The sequence below is a fragment of the Dasypus novemcinctus genome, chromosome X (assembly GCF_030445035.2).
Source record: "Dasypus novemcinctus isolate mDasNov1 chromosome X, mDasNov1.1.hap2, whole genome shotgun sequence".
Taxonomy (NCBI): Eukaryota; Metazoa; Chordata; class Mammalia; order Cingulata; family Dasypodidae; genus Dasypus; species Dasypus novemcinctus.
In genome coordinates this window covers 113,356,899-113,381,089 of record NC_080704.1, presented here as the reverse complement: position 1 = coordinate 113,381,089, position 24,191 = coordinate 113,356,899, and the positions used below count along the sequence as shown (strand labels likewise).

The following is a 24,191-nucleotide window of genomic DNA, read 5'->3' as shown; positions in this document are numbered from 1 at the left end:
CACCCAACACCACTCCTTCTACATCAACAAACACTTTCATCATTGTGGCAAATTCATTGCAATTCGTGAATATATTTTGGAGCACTGCTGCACCACATAGATAATAGTTTACACTCTCCCCAAGTACATTGAGTGGGTTATGGCAGGATATATAATATCCAGCATCTGTCCTGGCAATATCATTTAGGACAAACCAAGTCCCAAAAATGCCCCCATATCATATCTTTTCTTCCCTCTTTCTGCCCTCAGCAACTACTGTGGCCACTTTTTCCACATCAATGCTACAGTTTCTTCCATTGTTAGTCACAGATGTTCTAGAATAGAATACCGGTGAGTCTACTCTAATCCATATTTTATTCCTCCATCCTGTGGATCCTGGGATGGGGATGTCCACTCTGCCTCTATATCGAGGGGGGCTTAGAGCCCACATGGTTGATGGATGTGATTCTCCCGCTTGGAGTTGTAGGCACTCTTGGTTCCCTGGTGTGGTGGTTGACCATCTTCACCTCTCTGTTAACTGACCTGGGTAAGTCTAACAAAATGGAGAGTAGGAGTTGCAACTCAGATGAGGCTCAGGGCCCAGGTGGCACATGGCCAGTCCAGAGATTCAAGCCTCCTGAGTATACGCCAATCCCAGTGCCAACCACAGGTTCAGGAAAAGTGATTGAAGAGGCATGTGTAGAAAGTTCACATCTAAGTCCAACACCATCACACTCAGGAACACAAATTCCAAGTTAGAGTCCACTGACATGGCACTGAACTCCAAGCCATCTGCCATGACCATAGGACCTGTGTGTCTCTCTGTAGCCCTCAGGAGCACCAGTACTGGGGGTTGTATCTACTTTGGCTATCTCTGGGATATTGCTGAAGCGTGTGTAAGTGCGACCTCTCTGATGACCTCCAGACTCTTTCTTGAAGATTTTTAGCCATATAAAATCATTTGTCTTCACCATTTCCCCCTTTTATTCAAAGTCTTTTTCTATTTGCATCACCAGCTACCAATTGGTAGTAAACCTTCAGCACCAGGGAGTCTCATTCCTGGAAGTGGTGTCCCATGCTGGGGGAAGATAATGCATTTACATGCTGAGTTTGGCTTAGAGAGTGTCCACATTTGAGCAACATGGAGGCTCTCAGGAGGTAACTCTTAGGCACCCTGCAGCTCTAGGACTAGTTGAAATTTCAGGTACACATGCTCATAGGCATAGTCATCAGTATCAAGGGCTCATCATTGGACCATCCTTCTTCACTGGTCTTTACCCTTGCACTTGGGAGATTGCTGCTGTTCCATTGCAGAATGTGACAGAACCCCCCTGGCTAGGAACTCCAGCACTCCCTCAGTGGTTGTTTGTAACTGTAACTACTAGGAAAATACCCAACTAATATCTGAACATTTTTACATACCCTATATACATGCCCTGGAGAACTCCCTCCCAACCATGTGTCCCCCCATCAATAACACCCCACTCTTTCCCTGCCATGTTGAACCCTTCTGTGGTCCAAAACTTCTTAAAAAATGAAGCCAAATATATTACCAAATTCAATGAATAGGAAAATGAAATAGTAATAATAGGTTTAATGATTAGAAATAGAATACATACTAATTTAGTAAAACTAAAATAAGTAAAAAGTAAATTGGGGTATTAAAAATAAAAAATATCATAAAACTTTGTTTTGGACATTTTGCCTTTCATCACTGTAATAGGTGTTGCCCTGTATGTACAGTAGAAAGGCAATTTCTTTCATTCCTTCCTCAGTGTCTACATCCTTTTTTTTAACTTTTAATTTTGACTTCAAAAAAGTTTTAGATGACAGTAAAGTAACAATATAGGGGCTCCCTATATTGTTAGGGACTATGCAATATAGGGACTCCCATATATCCAACATCAAACCCTTTTCTCCCTTCTCCAGCAGTGATCTTTTTACATATTCATGTTATATTTGCTGCAGCTGATGTACAGATATTGAAACAAATCTACCAAACACAGTTCCATTTTGGTTTACATACGGTTTATATTTTAGTCTAAAATATAAACTGTACACTTCTACATTTTTAGTTACATTATGGTTTACATTTTAGACTATACACTTTTGTACATTTTTGGTGAAATTTAACATGTCCTATAGCCATCATTGCATGATCTTGTGGAACACTTCCATTATCCCCCAGTTAATTCTGCTTCCATCTATTCTATTCCTCTCTTCCCCTCCCCTCAGGGTCCACAGTGACAAACAAGCTTCACTGCTTGAAGGACCAGATTCACAGATATTGGAACAATGTTTAGGGCTGGACAGACTAGACTGTCCTCCCCCACTGGGAGCCACCAGTTCTCTCTCGAGACACACTTCTCTATGTTTGAGAGCATCAGGCCTCCCAAGGACGAGGATATACCTTCCAACTCATTGTTTGAGTCTCCACCCAATGGTATACCACATTATGACAAGATGAGCACTCACACACTCCCTAGAAGCCTGCCCCAGTGACAGATGCCCCCCTATTAAGCACCTTAAATAAGTAAACCTTCCTTATTTTATTTTCTACAGAGTTTTCTCAACATTACAGTTTCAACCACATACCTGACCATCTCCCATGTTCATCTGTTCCCCCCAACCTGTGACATTACTGTGACCTATAATTTCTTTGAAGACAAATGAAAGAAAGTAACTCACTGCAGAGAAATGGAAGAAAATGTCACTGTTCATACAGGACAACTGATATTACAGTGATGAAAGGCAAAACTAAATAAATGTAAAAATATTGTTCATTTTTTAATATCCCAATTTAAAAATTTTATTTTAGTTTTAATTTTTCTAAGTTATTATGTATTTTATTTCTTATGTTTAAACCTATAATTACTATTTCATTTCCTATTAATTGTAAATGGTGATATTCTTGGTTTCACTTTTGAAGAAGTTTTAGATCACAAAAGGGTTACAACTGTGACAGGGATGGATCATTGGTGTGGGGTGGCAGTGATGGGGGTTACATGGGAGGAAGTTCACCTCGAAATACATATAAAGTATATAAATATGTTCAAAAGTTCATGGGGGCATTGTCACAATGGGTAGAGATTCACACAATAACTAAAAGAATATTGAATTCCCATCATGGGGAGTTCTGCCACATTCTCTAATGGAACAGCAACAATCCCCCAAGTGCAGGGCAATGACTAGTGGAGAGGGATGGTCCATTGATAGGCCCTTGATATTGACAATTATGCTTATGAACATTTGCTCTTGAAATTGCAACTTAACCTGCTTTAGAATGCCTAAGAGTTACCTCCTGAGAGCCTCCTTGTTACTCAAATCTGGCCTCTCTCTAAGCCAAACTCAGCATATAAATGCATTACCTTCCCCCAGTGTGGGACGTAACTCCCTGGGATGAGCCTCCCTGGCACTGAGGGATTACTACCAAGCACCAAGGAGCAATGCAACTGGAAAAAGACTTTGAGTAAAAGGGGTAAAAGTAAAGACAAATGAGTTTATATGGCTAAGAAACTTCAAAGTGAGTCAGGAGATCATCCCAGAGGTAACAATTATGCAAATCACAGAGGGATCTCATAGACTGCCAAAGTAGATACCTCCCCAAATTGTGGGGCTCCCAAGGGCTCTGAAGACACCCAGGACCTATGATCATGGCATACAACTCTGGAGTTTGGTGCCATGACAGTGGTCCCTACTTTGGAGTTTGTGCTCCCGAGTGTGACTGAGTTGGACTCAGTTGTGACTTCTCTACACATGCCTCATCTGTCTCTCCTATTTGAACCTATAGTTCATGCTGGAGTTTGTAGGTGTACATCCACGAAACTTGAATCTCTGGGTTATTCATATGCCAGCTGGGACCTGAGTCAATGGAGTTGCAACACCTACTCTCCAGTTCATTGGACTCACCCAGGAGAGCTAACAAGGAGGTGAGAGTGTACAAACACATACCAAGTGTAGCAGTTTGATATGGTTATGAATTCCAAAAATAGATATTGGATTATGTTTGTAATCTAATCTGTACCTGGGCTTGATTGAGTTATGATTAGGGCTTTAATTGGGCCATGTCATTAGGGCATTGAGTCCCTGCCCCTTGGTGGGTGGGGACTCACAGATAAAAGGCATGGCAAAGGACAGAGTTGTGGGTTTCTGATATTGGAGTTTTGATATTGGAGTTTGATGCTGAAGTCCCAAGCTGGAGCCCTGGGGAAAGAGACAGAGTCATTCACCTGATAGTCTACAGTGAGGCAAAGCCTAGTGCACCTCATAGTCTACAGCTGACCTTGTGGAGGAAACAGAGTAGCTGATCCCAGAGGAACCTGGAAAGCCTGAACCCTCACAGACATCAGCAGCCATCTTGCTCCAACATGTGGAAATAGACTTTGGTGAGGGAAGTAACTTATGCTTTATGGCCTGGTAATTGTAAGCTCCTGCCCCAAATAAATACCCTTTATAATGTCCAGCAGATTTCTTGTATTTTACATCAGCACCCCTTTGGCTTACTAATACACCAAGGAACCGAAATAGTCTACAACTGCAAACAAGATAGTCCCATCTATCAGCCATATGGGATCAAGGCCACTCTCAATTAGAGGTGGAGTGGGATTCACCATTCCAGAATCCTCAGGACTGTGGAATAAAATATGGACTAGAGTGGACTTACTGGTATTCTATTATAGACTTCCAGTGACTCTAGGAATGGAAGAAATTATATCATTGATGTGGAGACAGTGCTCACTGGAGGTGTTGAAGGCAGGGAGTGGGAAAAAGAGGTGTAATATGGGAACATTTTCAGGATTTGGAATCGTCCTGAATGACATTACAATGACAGGTATAGGCCATTATATATTTTGCATTAACCTACAGAATTGAGTGGGAGTGTAAACTACAATGGTAAACTATAATCCATGCTAAGTGGCAATGCTCCAAATGTGTTAATCGATTGCAATGAAATTACCAAACTAATGAAAGAATTTGTTAATATGGGGAAGGTTGGTTGGTGTGTGGATTGAGGCATGTGAGAATGCCTTATTTTTTTTTGTGTGTAACATTTTGTTTAATCTAAGTATTTTTTTAAAAATAAAAGATATATATTTTTTAAAAAGTGGCTGTTGGTAGGCATATGGATACTAAGTGTACTTCTAATGAGGCCTTATGCAGAAATGATGAATGTGTCATTGCAAACTGGAAGGGGACCCTTGTTTTAAATTGGCAGAGAACTTTGCAAAATTGACCCCTGATGTTACATGGAAGGCAGATTTTGAAAATGATGAGCTTGGATATTTAGCTGAGATTTCCAAACTAAACTAAATTTCAACCTGGATTCTCCTTGCATCTTATAATATAATATGGTCATGGCAGATGGAGTTCAGTGCCATCTCAGTTGTTCCTACTTTGGAGTTTGTGTTTCTGTGTGATGGAGCTGGACTTAGATGTGATCTTTGTCCACAAGTCTCTCCTGTTACTTTTACTGGAACTGTAGTTGGTGCTGTGGTTTAATGTATACCCAGGGGACCTCAATCTCTGGACTGATCATGTGATAGTGTTGTAGAATTTGAGAGAGGTTTAATTATTTGCATATAGAAAGGCCAGGACTCAGGAATGATTTTGAGAAAGAAAAATGTTTTATTGACGCCCGGCGGGACTCAGGAGCTTTCTGTTTCAAACCAGAGCCCCAAACAAGATTTTCAAGTTCCTTTTATACAGGGTGGGGAGTCAAATGGTGCTTTTATCAAAGAAAACTACTTTCTTTGTTAGTTAAGTCTTTGCCTGAGTACCAGGTAGGTTTTGAATTAACATATCGCCCACACCTCAGGTGAGCTTGAATTAGCATCTTGCCCACATTCTGTCTGGATGCAACCTTGAATACACATTCAGTCTTACATCCTTTCTGAACATTCAAAGCCCATATCACTTAACTGGATTTCTAGAGACTAGGCACACTTGGATATAGAATTAGATGATTTTGAATTTATGCACAGGCTATATTATATTTCCCATTCGAGGTCAAGTCCAAGTTCCCTTAAGTTTCGGCATCACCACCATCAGAGTTTCCCTGGACTGACTGGTATGTATATAGAGTTTGCATTGCTAAATTGCCTCCTGGGACTGGAGTCGTTGCCATGGTCACCAAGAGCAGGACTGCAGCCTCTTACCACTCCACACCCACAAGTCAGGACAGACAATTTAGTTTAAGGTTATCTCTGAAGAGACAAAGAGCCTCCCTCACATAGCCCACATCAATAGCCAGGCCCTGAGCCTCAACAGACTTGCAACTCCTACACTCTGGTTTATCAGACTTACCCCACTTGTCTAACATGGAGGTGAATAAGGTCAACCACCACACCAGAGAGCCAAGAGTGCCTACAACTGAAAGCAGGAGAATTGCATCCAGCATTCATGTGGAATCTAAGCCCCCTCTTGATATAGATGTGGAGTGGACAGAATCATTCTAAGGTCCACAGGATGGAGGCATAGAGTGTGGATTAGAGTGGACTTACTGATATTCTATTCATGAACTATTGTGATTAGTAATAGAAGAAAATGTGGTATTGGTGTGGAGAAAGTGGCCATGGTGGCTGCTGGGGGTAGGGAGTGGGAGGAAGAGATGTGATGTGGGGGCATTTTTGGGACTGGGAGTTGTCCTGGGTGGTGCTGCAGGGACAGTTACCAGACATTGTATATCCTCCCATGGCCCACCGGGTGGAATATGGGAGAGTGTGGGCTATGATGTGGACCATTGACCATGAGGTGCAGTGGTGTTCAGAGATGTATTCACCAAATGCAATGAATGTCTCATGATGATGGAGGAGGTTGTGGTTATGGGGGAAGAAGTGAGGTGAGGGGGGTGGGGGGTATATGGGGACCTCATATTTATTGAATGTAACATTAAAAAATAAATAAAGACAATAAAACAATAGAATGTGAGATGAAAGGGATAAGCTGAGAAACTGAACTCCTGGGCACATAGGAGCCATAAATCAATGGTATGGAAAATTCTGAAGTTCTGGAAAGTGATTCCCCAGAGTACAATGCTGTATGTGATCATTTAACTTACCTTAGAACTAGTCAGCCATTTCCTTGCAAGCCAGGATTGGAAATTCAGAAAGGATTTGTGGCAAGTCCTATTGTTTCACAGTTGGGACTCCTGTGAACTGCATGCAATACTGACAAGCTTTTTGCAAGAAGTTTATGAATGAAACTATACCAACCTTGACTGGAAGGGACAGAAAAGAGATATACTAAAGGAAAAACAACTTCAAAGGCAGAACGATGGAAACTGAGCTCTGAATGAAGACATCTTCTCGGGTCAGGAAAGTGGACCTACCCATGTGCATGGGAAGAATGCATATGACCCAGCACTTGAAGAGGGTAGGTCTTCTGCCCCGTTCAGGGAGATTGCAGCTAGCCCTGGCTTCAGAGAGGGCAGGGCCCATTCCCTGGGGATTGGTTAGGTTCTGGACACCACTCCACTCTTCTGAAGGGCTTGGTCCTGTGCCTCGGGGATTGAGGAGAGTCTGGTCATCACCGCTGTGTTCTCAGAGGGCAGAGCCTAGAGTTTGGCCTCCACCCAGATGCTTAATAAAGATGGAGCCAAGAACATGGCTTCTGGGCAAGCCCTGAGAAAGGGTAAGGCTGTGCTACTTTAGGCCCTGAGGAGAAGAAACCATGATTCTATAGGCTACTCTGAGACCTTGAATCCTAATGGAATATGCAGGTTTCTGGAACTGTTTGAAACACATGACCCCTGTTTTCTTCTAATTTCTCCCTATGTCAATGGGAACATTTATTTTATGACTGTCCCTCCATTGTATATTGGAAGCAGATAACTTGTTCTAAAGTTCACAGGTCCGCAGGTGGAGGGGAATTTTGCACCCAAAAAGACCATGTTTATAACCGATTCTTGATGATAATTTGTACTTAATGTTGTTACTAACAGGATTTAAGTCTTTGGGATATTGTGGTGGAATGAATGTATTTGCACATGGAAATAATATGTCTTTTGGGGGTACAGAGGGTAGAGTGTGGTAGTTAGAGAATGTATGTACCCCAGAAAATATCATAATCTGAGATGTAATCCATTCCTGTTGGTATAAACCTATTGTAGGTGGGATGTTTTGCTAAAATTACTTCAGTTCAGTACATTGATTAGATTACTTCAGTAATGTGTGGCTCAGGGTGGGTCTTAATCACTGGAGTCCTTTATAAATATGGAGAGACACGCACAGAGAAAAGGTGACAGGTGCTCAGAGAAGAACCCAGAGGAGCAGAGAAAGAAAGCCACAAGATGAAGGAGCTGAAATCAGTGTAACCCAGAAGAGAGGAAGTAGAGGCTGAAACAATGAAACCTGGAAGAGAAGGAAGAGTTTGCATATTCCTCTAGGTGCTGGTCTTCCAGAAGAAAGCATCATTTGAAGATGCCTTGATTTGGATATTTTCATGGCTTCAGAACTACAAGCTTGCCTCTTAATAATTCCCCATTGTAAAAGCTAACTCATTTCTGTATGTTGCCTTTGCAGTCTTTAGCAAATTAAAACAATGTAGTATGTGAAATCTGTATTTTATGCATGTTTTTTCTTTAAACTATTTAATTTTCTAATAAAACCTTCTGCTAATATCTCAGAAAGATGAAAAGGTTTTAGAGTATTCAGTCACACAATGTTTTTAAAAAAGATTATGCATGTGACTTAAAGGTCTCCTCAGTCATCTCAGCAAATGTCAAGAAAAGAGATAGGATTATGTAGGAAAGACCTGCTGAGGTGCCTCTTACCTAATGTATCCCTGTGACATACATGGGAGACCCACAAGGTTCTTGAGAATGTTCTACTAACAGAAACACTGCTACTTTGGACTAAAGGCACAGTGAGAGTATAAAATGGTAATAGTTCATTGGACTCCCTAAATTCTATAGACAGGAAACAGGATGATGAAACTATTCAGCTGCAAATACATGCTACTCCTTCATAAAACAGCAAAGATGACTAGGGGTGAAACCATCACCCGTAGGGTAGAGGCTAGACACCAGAGCATAGAGTTACAAGCCCTAGAAGATTATTTTCAGACCTTGAAGCCTAATGGAGTTTACTTGGCTGGACTTTAAAATTTCTTGGGACCTGTGACTTCTTTTTCTTTCCATTTTTTCCCCTTCTGATCGAGAATCTCTGCAACTGGTAACCTATGCCTGTCTGTCATTGTAGTTTGGGAGCAAAATCCCAAGCTAAAACAAGACAGAATAGGTCCACATAAAGAATATTTTCCCATAATTTAGCATACCCAGAGTCTCACCCATACAACATTTAGATGATTTAGATGATGAGATTCGGGACTTTTGAGCTGATCTTTCTGAATTGATGCTGTAATGGGTTGAGACTTTGGGGGAATTTTGGGATGAGGTAAAAGTATTTTGCATGTGGGTTGTATGTGACTCTTGGCCAGAGGGCAGACTAATTGTAGGCAGAAGAATGAACTCCCAGTGATGTCTATGCCCTAATTCCTGTAATCTGTGAATGTGTTAGGTTACATAGCAAGGGGGAATGAAGGTTGCAGAAAGAAGTAAAGTTTCTAATAAGCTGACCTTAAAATAGGGAGATTATACTGGATAATCCAATAGAGTCACAAGGGTCCAAAGAAGAAGCCATTAAGAGTCAAAATCATAGAAGTTATGAAAACAGAAGCAAGACTGTCAGAGTGATGTGATGTAAGGAGGACTCAACTTGCCATTGCTGGCTTTGAATATGGAGGATGGAAAGATGGGAGCTATAGGCCAAGAAATGCACACAGCCTCTAACAGCTGGAAAAGGCAAAGAAATGGATTCCCCCTTGGGGACTCCACAAAGGAACAAAGTCATGAAAAAATCTTATTTTTTTTAGCTCAATGAGACTTGTATTGGATTTCTAATCTGGAGAACACTAAAATAATAAATTTGCATTGCTTTAAGCCATTATGTTTGTGGTAATTTAAAAATATATATATTTTTAATTATAGACGTTGTGAACTTACAAAACAATTATGCATAATGTGCAGAATTCCCTTACAACACTCCTCCACCAATGTCTTACATTGTTGTTGAACATTTATTACCGATTATGAAAGAACACCATTAGTCTATTAGATTTGTGGTAATTTTAATGACAGCAAGAGAAAACTAATAAATAGGTCAAGTATTGCTCTATTTCCTTCAAAAGTAGAAAATATCCTGCAACTCCCCTGTGAGTTCTTCTGTGCCCCTTCGCACATAGTTTGGGGGCCATGGCTCTAGAACAGGGGTCAGCAAACTAAAGCCCACAGGCCAAATCCAACTCATGTCCTTATTTTGCAAACAAAATTGTACTGGATACCTCATTGCTCATTGCTTTATACATTGTTTATGACTGCTTTCATACTTTGGCAGAATTGAGTAGTTGTGACATAGACTGTATGGTTTTCAAAGCATAAAATGTTTATTATCTTTCCCTTTACAGAAAAAATTGTCAACCCCTGCTCTAGGATGGCTGTACTCTATCCATCTAACTTAATTTTCCTTCACACACCAATTAAATCCCCTTATCCACACTCCTGATGTGCTTACTGTTCTGAGTTCCTGTCATAAACTTAACTCATGCTGCAATCCATCCTGGAATCCCCTTCCTTTCCTTTTCTAAATCTGTCATCTTTTAAGGCATATCTGAAATCATATATTCTACCTAAAACCTTTACTATCTATGCTATCAAGGCATTTCCCCCTATAGTATATCATTTAGGTTATTGCTGTTTTTAATTTTGTGTGTGTTTTTGCGGTTTTTAAATTTTTTGTGTTATTTCACTTTAAATTGCTTCATTTATGTGATAATATGTCATTACAAATAGGGAAACAGATGATTTGGGATTATTCAGTCTGAGAAGCAGAAAGAGAAAAGAACGAAAAAAGGAAAACAGAGCCTAAGAGGTATGTAGGATACCATCAAGTACAACAATTTACACAAAATGGGATTCCCAGAGGAAGAGAGAGAAAGAAGCAGAAACAATATTTGAAGAAATAATGTACTAAAACTTATCAAATTTGACAAAAGACATGAAACTACACTTTCTTCCATGAACTCTAAGTAAAATAAACTCATAGAGACACACATCAAGAATTTTGAAAAGGTAAAGGAGGATCATGAAAGTTGAAAGACAGAATGAAGGAATCTTAAATAAGATTAATGGTTGATTTTCCTTCAGAAACAGTGGAGACCAATAGTCTATGGAATAACTTTTTTAAAGCACTGAAAAAAAAACCTGTCAGCCAAGAATTTTATATTTGTCAAAAGTATCCTTCAAAAATGGAAAAATTAAAACATCCTTGGATAAACAAAATCTGAGGGTTTTCATCACTTGTAACTTTCCCTATAAGAAATGCAAAAGGTAATCCTCCAGTTCTAATGAAAGGACAGTAGACATTAACTTGATGCTATATGAAGAAATAAAGATCAATGTTTAAGACAGCAATATAGTTAATATAAAAACCTGTATTAAATATTTTTTGGTTTGTAGTTCCTCTTTTTTCCTATGTGATATAAAAGACAAATACACAAAATAATAATTATAAGTTTATGTTAAGGGACATGCAAGCATAAAGATGTATTTGTGACAAAAACAATCTACTAGAGGTAAAGAACTGTAAAGAAGCAGCAGAGTGTTGTATAATATTGAAATGAAATTCGTATTAGTTTGAACTTGCTAGCAGTACAGTTAAGATCTTAATGTAATACCCAGGGTAACCAGTTAAAAAAAAACTGAAAAAAATATACAGGAAAAGAAGCAAGATGATAACTAATATGCTACACTAGGAAAAAATCAATTAATCCCCAGAGAAGACAATAATAAAAAAAAATTGAGACCCAAAAAAGATATAAGACATACCGGATACAAACTGCAAAATTGCAGAAGTCATTCCTTATCAGTTATTTAAAGGTAAATGGATTTAATCCTTCAATTCGAAGGAGAAAATATTTGTAAATCTTATATTTGATAAAGATATAGTATCCAGAATATATAAAAAAACTCTTACAACTCATCAGAAAGACAATCAATCCAATTGAAAAATGGGCAAATGTATACACACAAGAGTATATCACTCAGCCTTAAAAAGGAATGAAACCCTGATACATGCCATTACGAGGATGAAACTTGAAGACATTATGTTTAATGAAATAAATAAGATACAGAGGGATAGACATTGTGATTCCACTTATATAAAATAGTTAGAATATGCAGATGTGTAAAGACAGTGAGTAAAGTACAAGTTACCAAGGATGGGGAAGAGGGAGGGATAATGAGTATAAGGTTTCTGTTTGGGGTTATGGAACATTTTGGTAATGGATGGTGATGAGGGAGGTGCAACATTGTGAATGTGAATAATCTGACTGAATGGTTGTTTGGAAGAGTGATTAGGATGGGAAAATTTATGTTGTATGTATGTTTCTACAATTTTTTTTAAAAAGCTGCTAGAGAGATTATGAAAATGAAATGCAATTCGTGATCTTGGCCTGAATTTGAAAATGGAGGAGAAAAGGCCCAAAAGGACATTATTGGGACATATGAAAAATTAAAATTTAGAATGAAAACTTTATATTGATGCTAAAGTTCTTGAACTCGATAACTTGCTTAAGGTAGTTACATAAATGAATGTACTTGTTCTTAGGAAATATACATGACAGCTTTATATGTTCATGGAGCATGCTGTATACAATCTACTCTTAAATGTTTAGAAAATTGATAGATAGATGGACTGAAAAATAGATGGAGAGATATATAAAATGAGCCATTAAATGGGGTAAAATGTTAAAATTGGTGGGTCCAGGTAATGGAGGAAGACTATATGTTGGACTTCTTTGTTTAGGCTTTGTATTATTTTTGCAAATAATTTCCATTATTGTTGAGATTATTTAAAAACAAAGTTTAAGAAAAAAATGGGTCAAGGACTTGAATAGAAATTTCTATAAAGAAGGAATATAAATGACCCAGAAGCACACGAAAAGGGAAATGCTAGTGAAAACCACAATGAGATAGTACTTCATACCCATTAGGGATGGCTGTAATAATAATAAATAAGAAAACAGAAAATAAGTGCTGGAGAGGATAAAGAAAAATTGGAACCCTTGCACATTGCTGGTATAAATGTAAATGGTGCAGCCATTGTGAAAAAGTTTGACAGTTCCTCAAAAAGTTAAAACAAAATGTGTTATATCCTTAAAATGGAATATTATCCATCCATATATAAAGGAATGAAGAACAGATATACGTATAAAAAGGGAAAGAAATATGGATATATGCTACAATGTGGATAAACTTCCAAAACATTATGTTAAGAGAAAGAAGCCAGTCACAGAAGGTCATATATTCTATGAGTCCATTTATATATGAAATATATTAGAATAGATAAATCAATAGAGACAGAAAGTAGATTAAAGGGATATGGGGTATGGGGTTTGTTTTGGGGGTGATGAAAATATTTCACAATTAGATACTGGTGATGGTTGCACAACATGGTGGATGTGCTAAGTACCACTGAAATGTGCATATTTTCATAAGGTTACTTATTTTTTGTGAAATTTACCTCAATACAAAATATGGATGAGTTACTTTTTATTCCCAGGCATAAAGAATACAGCTTTTCTTTACAGGAAAAATGTTCTTGGCTATACATTTTTCCCACCAAATTTAAACAGGTAGAAATTGTGAGTCAAATATTGAACAGCTTTCAAAATACTAATGAAGCAAAACTGGAATGTTTGAGAAACAGCATTAGATGAAACAAAGTATATTTACAGTCAAGGACAAGGTGACAATACCATGGATTCTTTTAGGTGCACTTAGGGATCAGACTGAAAATTAAACCTGTTTATTTTTATTTTTTCCCATTTTAGAAGGTCATTTTTTTTTGTTTGGTGGTGATGGTAGCACTTTAATGTGAATATAATTGAAAACACTGAATTATATATGTGAATGTGGTTAAAGGGAAAACTTTTTTTAATATACTTTTTTATTTTTTAAAAAAAGATACTTAAAACTATAATCCATGTGGTGTAGCAGTGCTCCAACATGTATTCACCAAATGCAATGAATATGCCACACCAATGAAAGAGGTTGTTGATGTGGGAGGAGTGTGGGGAGGTGGGGAGTGCGGTATATGGGAACCTCTTATATTTTTAACGTAATATTTTTGTGATCTATGTATCTTTAAAAAAACAATAAAAAATAAAAAGTTAAAAAAAAGATATATTAAATAAATGTTACATAAAAATGTAGGGAATTTCCATATGCCCTGACCCCTCCCACATTTTCCCACATTAATAATATCCTTCATTAGCATGGTATATTTGTTACAATTGATAAGCACATTTTGAAGCATTGCCATTAAGTGTGAATTATAGTTTACACTGTAATTTACTCTGTCCCACACAATTTTGTAAGTTATGGCAAGATATATAATGGCCTGTACCTGTCTTTGCAATGTCATTCAGGACAATTCCCAAGTCCTGAAAATGCTCCCATATTACACCTGTTTTCCTTCTCCCTCCCCTCAGAATCTCCAGGGGAGAAAGCCATTTTTTGTTGTTTTTTCACTTTTTTATTTTTTAAAGGATACTTCGATTACATAAATATTACAGAGAATATATAGGGGATTCCCATATGCCCCACTCCCCACACCTCCTGCATTTTCCCACTTTAGCAACATCTTTCATCAGTGTGGTATATTCATTGCAATTGATAAACACATTTTGGAGAACTGACACTAAGTATGGATTATAGTTTACATTGTAGTTTACACTCTCTCCCATTCGACTCTGTAGGTTATGGCCGTATATATAATGGCCTGTATCTGTCATTGCAATGTCATTCAGGATGATTCCCAAGTCCCCAAAATGCCCCCCATTACAATTGTTTTTCGCTCTCCCTAACTCCAGAATATCCATGGATCACTGCCTCCACAACAATGGTATTTCTTCCATTGCTAGAATCATGATAAGTCTATAGTAGAATACTAGTAAGTTAATTTTAGTCCATAGTTCATTTCCCAATCCTGAGGACTCTGGGATGGTGATGCCCACTCCACCATTAACTGAGGGACGCTTTGATCCCATACATCCGATGGATAGGACTCTCTTGTTTGCACTTGTAGGGACTCTTGGTTCCTTGGTATATTGTTTGTCCATTGTCTCCTCCCCATTACTTGTCCTGGGTGAGTCCGTTGAACTGGAAAGTGGGTGTTGTAACTCCATTGAGATTCAGGGCTCAATTGGCATGTGGGCAGCCAAAAGAGTTAAGTCTCCTAGATGTACACCTACCAACTCTAGTATTAAATATACATTCAAATAGAAGGACAGAAGAGTCATGAATAGGGAAACCACTGCTAAGTCTAACTTTGTCACACTGGGGAGCATAAATAACAGATTAGGGTCCTCTGGCAAGGGGCCAAATTCCTGAGCTATCTGCCCTAACTCAATGTCTAGATGTCTCCACATCCCTGAGAAACTTCCCTATTTGGGGAAGTATCTACTTTAGCTGTCAATGAGATCCTGTTGAAAGGTGCATAAGCACTACCTCAAGGATGGCCTCCTGACTTGCGTTGAAGTCTCTTAGCCATACAAACTCATTTGTCTTTAGCGTTTCCCCCTTTTGGTCAAGGTCTTTTTTCTTTTTTTTTTTTTTACCAGATGCATTGATTGTTGGTACTTGGTTGCAGTCCCTTGGTGCCAGGGAGGCTCCCTGGAAATCGTGTCCCACACTCGGAGGAAGTTCTTGCTTTTATATGCTGAGTTTGGCCTAGAAAGAGGGAAGACAATTTTTTTTTCGGCCCCACGGTGGGGCCGGTGGATCCCTCCCCGGCGGAGGGGAGCTCTGCTTACGTGCAACCGCAGTCAACACACTCGGGTTACACACAGAGGGGCAGCGACTGGGGGGTCCGGTACTCCAAGGCACTCTCGAAGACAATTTTTAATGATCACTTTTGTTGGAGATGTTCTGCCTTATAAAAATAGGGCTTATTCAGTAATTGCAATAATGATAATAAAAGACAAACATTTATTATGTGTTTCCTACATGCAATGCACTGTTCTAAGGGCCTTATATATATATTAAGCAATTTAATCCTCCTGACAACTCCTATTTTTATTGTTTATTATCAACATCATTTTAAATATGAGGGAACAGAAACACTTAGAGATTAAGTAATTTACTTAAAGTCACAAAGACATTCTGATATAGACAGTCTGGCTTCAAAGCATATGCTTTTAACATTTACGTTAGAGCTTTATGCTTGACCTGCCAGTAGCCATCAACAACGAGGCAAGATGATCCACCAGCATTAAGATTATGACTCTGAAGGTTTACATGATGGTTAGCCTTTTTCAGGAATAAAGTATTTTTTAATTAAGGTATGTACATTGTTTCTTTAAACCTAATTCTATTACATACTTAATAGCTTACAGGATAGTGTGAACATAACTTGTAGAAGTGGTGGTAAGCAAAAAGATTCTCATGACTTGCTTTATTGGGATATTTGCTTTATTGTGGTTGTATGGAAGAGAACCAACATTTGCCAGAGGTATGCCTGTACTATGTGTTATCCACTCAGTTCCTCTTCATAGTCACATGGAAAGACCTGGTTTCCTTTGTAGCTAGGCTTTAATCCTGTAACAGATTTCTGGCAAATGAGAATTCCAGTGGAAGTGATATGTCAATTCTGGTCTAATGCAATTCAAGCCAGTGTCTCCTCCATCTGTTTATTCTCCTGACTTAGCAACCCTAGAAGTCATTTCTTTAAGTTGGGGCAGCAAAAAGATGGAAGAATAATAGATTCCTGAACTACTAATGGGAGGAGAACTGCAGACTGGCTGCATCAGACTTGACTGGAGGGAGAAATGAATTTTTATTGCGTTAAGTCACTGAGACTTGTGAGTTGCTTTATAACTGCAGATTGGTCAACATGTCTTGTAACACAGTATGGCATTCCTCTCTCCCAAAACACTATGGGAAGCACTGGTTACCTAGAGAATAATAAACTGTCTTATTACATGTATTAAAACTCCATCCATATCATTGGACATCAATTAGGATATCATCAGTAAGGACTATTCAATAAATGATTTGGGATAATGACTAACCTTTTGGAAAAAAATCTGGATCCTTTTCTCACTGTCTGCACCAAAAAATCCAAATGGATTAAAATTTTATTTTTATTTATTTATTTTGTACTGCATTTTAATTTTAATTTTAATTTTTATTACTTTTTTAATATTACATTAAAAAATATGAGGTCCCAATATACCCCCCCACCCCCCTCGCCCCACTCCTCCCCCCATAACAGCAATCTCCTCCATCATCATGAGACATTCATTGCATTTGGTGAATACATCTCTGAGCACCGCTGCACCTCATGGTCAAAAGTCCACACCATAGCCCACACTTTCCCATAGTCCACCCAGTGGGCCATGGGAGGAAATACAATGTCTGGTAACTGTCCCCGCAGCACCACCTAGGACAACTCCAACCCCCAAAAAATGCCCCCACATCTCATCTCTTCCTCCCACTCCCTACCCCCAGCAGCCACCATGGCCACTTTCTCCACCACAATAGTTCATGAATAGAATAACAGTAAGTCCACTCTAATCCATACTCTAGTCCTCCATCCTGTGGACCTCAGAATGGTTGTGTCCACTCCACATCTATATCAAGAGGCGGCTTAGATTCCACATGGATGCTGGATGCAATTCTCCTGCTTTCAGTTGCAGGCACTCTTGGCTCTCTGGTGTGGTGGTTGACCTTCTTCACCTCTATGTTAGATGAGTGGGTAAGTCCAATAAACCAGAGTGTAGGAGTTGCAAGTCTGTTGAGGCTCCGGGCCTGGCTATCACATGGTCAGTCCAGAGATTCAGGTTCCCTGGGTATACATTAAACCACAGCACCAACTACAGTTCTGGTAAAAGTAACAGGAGAGGCTTGTGGACAAAGATCACATCTAAGTCCAGCTCCATCACACAGAAACACAAACTCCAAAGTAGGGCCAACTGACATGGTACTGAACTCCATCTGCCATGACCATAGAACGTGTGGGTCTCTGTAGCTCTCAGGAGAACCAATACCTGGGGTTGTATCTACTTTATCTGTCTATGGGACTCTGCTGAGGTGTGCATAAGGGCAACCCCTCTGATAACCTCCTGGCTCTTTTTGGAGACTCATAGCCATATAAACTCATTTGTCCTTTCCATTTCCCCCTTTTCTTCAGGTCAAAAAGCATTTTTAACTCCTGGTATTATATGTAGACTGAGATATTCTGCTGGTCCGAGTTGACCCTTTTATTCAAGGTCATTTTCTAGTTACATCATCAGCTGGTACTTGTAGTAATCCCTCGGTGCTAGGTAGACTCATCCCCGGGAGTCATGTCCCACGCTCGGGGAAAGGCAACACATGTACATGCTGAGTTTGGCTTCCAAACTGGCCAGATTTGAGCAACATGGAGGCTCTCAGGAAGTAACTCTTAGGCACCCTGCAGCTCTAGGCCTTGTTCTTATTTCAGGTGCACAGGCTCACAAGCATAGTCATTAGTGTCAAGGGCTCATTGTTGGACCTTCCATATTTTTTGTTCTTTGCCGTTGCACTTGGGGGATTGTTGCTGTTCCTTTAGGGACTGTGATAGAACTCTCCTGGCTAGGAATTCAGCACTCCCTCCGTTGTTGTTTTTAATTGCAACCACTATGAAAATATCCAAACATTTTTATGTACCCTGGATATATGCCCTGTAGGACTCCCTGCCAACCATGTGTCCCCTGTCAATAACATCCCACACCAGTATTCCTCCCCTGCCATTTTTGAACCTCTCTGTGATCCAAAACTTCTTCAGAAGAGAAGCCCAATGTATTGCCAGGTTCCATTAATAGTAAAATGGAATATAGTGATGAGTTTAAAGGTTAGATATAGAATACATATTAATTTAGAAAAATTAAGGTAAAAATAAACTGGGGTATCAAAAAATTTAAAAATGCAAAAGCTTTGTTTTTGATATTTTGCCTTCCATCACTGCAATAAGTGTTGCCCTGTATGCAAATTGGCAAGGCAACTACTTCCATCTTTTCCTCAGTGTCTATGTCCTATCTTTTTCTTTTTCCTAATTATTAAGCTTATCTTCAAGAAAGTTTTAGATCACAGTAATTCATATATACAATATATAGTACTGCCACATATCCAACATAAAACCCTTTTCCCTTCCACAGCAATAATCTTTTTACATATTCATATTATATTTACTGAAAATCATATACCGATATTGAGACAATAGCTTTCAAATAAGGTAACATTTGGGTTTACATTGTGGTTTATATTTTAGACTATACAATTTTCTGAATTTTTAGTTATCTTATGTTTTACATTATGATTTACATTTTAGCCTATTAGCCCCTATATATTTTTGGTGTAATTTAACATGTCCTATATTGATCCTTGTGTACTCTTGTGGAACACTTCTATTGCCCACACAGTTACATTGGTTCCATCTATTCAATACCTCTTTCCCCCTCCCCTTAGGGCCCACAGTGACAGTCAATCTTCATTGCTTGAAGGGCCATGTTCAGAGATACTTGCAACAGTGTTGAGGGCTTGACATGCTCAATTGCCCTAATGTACTGAACTACCTGAAGAAAACATAGTGAATTAAAAAAAATAATCTTGGATTGGGATATGATGCCTTTCTGAACATGACACTAAACCATCAGCCACAAAAGAAAACACTGATATATTTGAGCACACAAAAAAAAAATTTCCCAAAAGATAAAAACAAAAGCCCCCTATTTTTTTTCCAAATTCTACTCAATTTATTCATTTTTTAAAAAATATTACATTAAAAAAATATGAGGTCCCCATTCACTCCCACCGCCCCCAACCCACCACTCCCCCCACAGTAACACTCTCCCCCATCATCATGACACATCCATTGCATCTGGTAAGTACATCATGGGCATCGCTGCACCCCATGGCCTGTGGTCCACATCATAGCCCACACTCTCCCATGTTCCATCCAGTGGGCCATGGAAGGACATACAATGTCTGGCAATTGTCCCTGAAGCACCACCCAGGACAACTCCAAGTCCCGAAAATAAAAGCCCCCTATTGAATGAATGTCAAACTGGGTAAAAAAATGTATTTCAACACATGATAAAGGGTTAATTCCATTAATAATATAAAAAGAACATAAAAGAACACTCATAGGAAAATGGAATAAATGAAACTGGTAGGTCACAGAAAGAAAACATTCAAATTGTCATATGAAGGTATAAAATGTTAGAAATAATTAAGAAATGCAAAGGAAAATCAGAGACTACTGTTTTCCTATGAGTCTACAAAAAGATTAACAAGAGCAGTAATACAGTACTTATTGTTTGTAAAGGTGTAAGTAAACTGCTTTTGGTTGCAATGTAAATTGGTATAAATTTTTGGGAGGACAGTTTTTGGAAGAACAATTGAACAAGATCTACTAAAATTTTAAATGCACACACGTTTTGAGTCTATGACTTCTACGATTTCGTCTTATGGATATGTTGGAATAAGTACACAAATATATATGTATAAGGATATTTATTGCATGACTACATGCTAATCAAAAAAACATTTGGAAGCAATCTAAATGTCCATCAGCAGGAGACTGGATAAATAAATGTTGATGTACACAATCAGTGGAATACTTTGTAGTCATGAAAAAGAATGAAGTAGCTCTCTATATACTTATATGAAAGGTGTACAAAATATACTGCCAAGGGGAAATGTTGATTACAGAGCCATACATTTCATAGGATTCCATTTTTGTGTATTTTTAAAGTATGTATATATATATATGTGTGTGTGTGTGTACTGTTATAAGCAAATTACTTTCTAGAAGTATTCAAAGAAACTTAATACAGGTTATTTCTAGTGAGTGGGTCAGCAGAAGGAGCTGGACTTGGTGTGATGGTGAGGTTCATGTGTAAACTTGGCTAAGTTATAGTGTCCAGTTGTTTGGTCAGGCAAGCACTGGCCTAATTGTTATTTTGAGAGTATTTTATGGATTTAAATCATTAGTCAGTTGGTCGCATCTCTAACTGATTATATCTACATCAACAAAGGAGATTGCCTTCAGTAATGAGAGACATCTAATCCAATAAATTGAAGACCTTTAAAGGGAGAAATGAAGATTTCGGCAGTAAAAAGAATTTCTATCTCTAGCCAGCTAGTGACTCCTGGGAAATACACCAGAACTTGCATTGGAGTTCCCAACTTGTGACCTGCCCAACAGAATTTGGACTTGCCAATCCCTAGGGTTTCATAAGCTGATTCCTAAAATAAATCTCATGATATTTATATATATATTCTGTTCATTCTGTTTCTCTGGAGAACCCAGACTAATACACCTGGGAAGATAGGGAGAGGTACTTATGCTTTTATCCTTTACCTTTTCTGTATTGTTTGGATTCTTAAATTATGGGAATGTATGGCTTTTATAATAAAAAATAGATAGTTTATAAAAATGTTTTTAAAAGATGACACCAATGTTATATCATGAAGCACTTCATTACACCATTCTGCAACTATTTTCATCTTTCAGTATGTAATCATGGAAGGAATGGGAAAGTTTAGAACCAGACAGATCTATGTTCAAATCCTATCTCTGTTATTCATACTAGTAAATCTCCCATTTTCATTCTAATTATCTGCAACTAGGAGATAATAGTAGTTATCTTGCAAGGCTGTTGTTAGGATTAGTTATAACTTATGTAAAATGCCCAGGTATGGTGATTGGCACAGAACTGAATGCGCATTATTATTTTAATGCTATGTCATGAAAAATGAGGCATTCTACTCAAATAAATCACCTTGCTTTTGATTACCACTTCAGCTTTCTCCTCTAGTGAATTTCATCTTTCATGTCTCAAATAGTAACTGCTTTGGCAGAATGGTAACAGGTATTTTTCATAAGACTTGGAACTTTGACCTGGTATTTTATATCAATAACGGCATATGCATATAGCAGAAAAAAATGTGACAGAAGTGAATATTACATGAAGCAAGAACATGACCACCCAAATATTTAATCCATATATTAGGGAGTTCCTTAAGAAATTTGGGATTTTGAAAAGTTTAAGTAGCTGCAATGTAGGAAATAATACTGTAAGTCAACTAATATATCATTTCTTAAATGGACTGTGGGAAAAATTTAAAATTTCATCTCTTATAAACCTAGGTACTCAAGTTCAGCTTACAGTGATCATTACTGCCCAAAGTTACTTCATAGTCAGACATAGCTTATAAGACTCTGCTTTAAAAACAACAAACACTCAAGAGTTTCATCAGCTTAGAAAGACCCACAGCAAAATCCCAAGATAATAGAAATTCTTTTAAAGGTTCTTTTTAAATATAATCTCTTGATAAGCTCCATGAAATATCTTGATAAGATCCATGGATTTAGGAAACCGAAAAAAAACAGAAAGAAAATAAGATAATTATAATTGGAAAGATAATTTTACAGGTAGACAAAAACATTAAAATAATTTAAAGATCTGTATATTGTGCAGCAGCCTAAACAACTAGTTGCCTGAAGAGTTTCACTACGGGGATTACACATGCTCCTAGCAGTCCTCAAGGAATTTATTGCATAGCACTTTAATAACTAAACATTTGTAAAAGAAAACAATTGGACTGAGCTATATGATAAGGGGAAAGGGAAAATTTTCTTCTTTGAATTAAAGGGGGAGAAGAGTAAAATTTGCATTGTTCCATGTGCATACCACTAAGGTTTAATGAAAGAATTATATTTAGAATCACATTCTAAGAGGACATTCTCAAAGTCTACTTGTAATAGAAAAAATTTAACCATTCTATTTAAAAACCATATTCTCCCTTATAAGTCTTGGAGTACATTTACCAAATAGCCCTTTAATTAAACTATTTCAAAATTTAAGACTGGGGCTGTTTACATTAAAAAAACTTAAGGTCAGAAATGTTTATAATGTTAATAAATTTTATTTTTAGTGAAAAGAACAATCATTACCTTACCTGCAAGTGCTCTTGGGCCTGGCAATTTGTTATTGCCAGTTACCTCCTGTGGATATACACAGCTGTAATTCATGTAGGTTAATAACATGTCTATTTGCGATGTTTGGAGATCTTCAGGACTGTACATGGGTAGGAATGCAATATCAATTGCTACCTCATGGTTCAGACCTGTTATAGAAAAACCATACTTTATTAAAGGTTCAGTTTGTGAGTATATAGCGCTAATGAGGTCAAGTTTGCTAGTTTGATCACGACATATGCCAAACATCTCACATGAGAAAACCTGTGTTTCAAAACTGGATACTAAAGGGTGACATCATCGACATGGCAACATAAGGCATCCCCTGAACAAAACCTCCCCAGAGATTCAGTGAATATAAGGACAAATTCCACGTACTTAGAACTCTGGAGGACAGTAGAGACTGGAGAAGGACTTCACAAACACTGAATTGAAGAAAGAGACAAATATCAGGTAAGAAACTTCCATCCTGGACTGGCCCACCTTCTCCTCCCCCTCACTTGGTCCCACTCATCTTGGAGTTCTCCACCAGTGATACAGACTGCTGAAGAATTCACAGCAGTGGCTTAGAAGAACCCCATGCATATTGCATATCCAGGCACAGGGACCCAAGCCCTCAGAGACCCCCAAGTGGAACATTAGTCACAGATAAGTGCTGTATACAAAAGAAACCCCTGGGAGGAGTGAAAACATAGCAGAATTATGGCAGCCAGGAGGTGCACATAACACAATTATTGATGGCTGGACCTCCTAAATGCAAAACAAAATTTTATGGAGTGACACAACTTTCTGGATTGATCTCATCTGAACCCCAGTTTGGGATACCCCAGCGAAGAAGAAACCAGAGGCAGAAAAGCCTCACAGAGAAAAAAGAAAAATAAAAATGGGGTTAAAACGAACTGCTGTAAACCTGGAGGGTCTGAGAACTGAAAACTGTAAGGTAAACAGGGCACTTAGGGAGGTCGAGAAATAAAAGTAATCATAGAAGCTGGGAAGAAAATTCTGCACAAAAGTAAACAGAACAGATCAAGATTTCCCAGAGAAGGGAATTTCTCGTGGAGGTGAACCAATTACACAGAAATTGCTACACAAAAATTGAACCACATAGCCAGGGAAAGATCAGATGAAGAAGAGCTGAAGAAAATCTGATCA

At 38.3% G+C, this 24,191-nt stretch overlaps 1 protein-coding gene across 1 annotated transcript in view; it reads right to left on the bottom strand.

Moving 5' to 3' along the window:
* The window catches only part of RADX (RPA1 related single stranded DNA binding protein, X-linked), a 116,227-nt gene that overhangs the window by 5,681 nt on the left and 86,355 nt on the right, over window positions 1-24,191 (bottom strand). Inside the window, 1 exon segment of the mRNA XM_071212976.1 lies at window positions 23,021-23,188. Coding sequence (XP_071069077.1) covers window positions 23,021-23,188 — 168 coding nt within the window.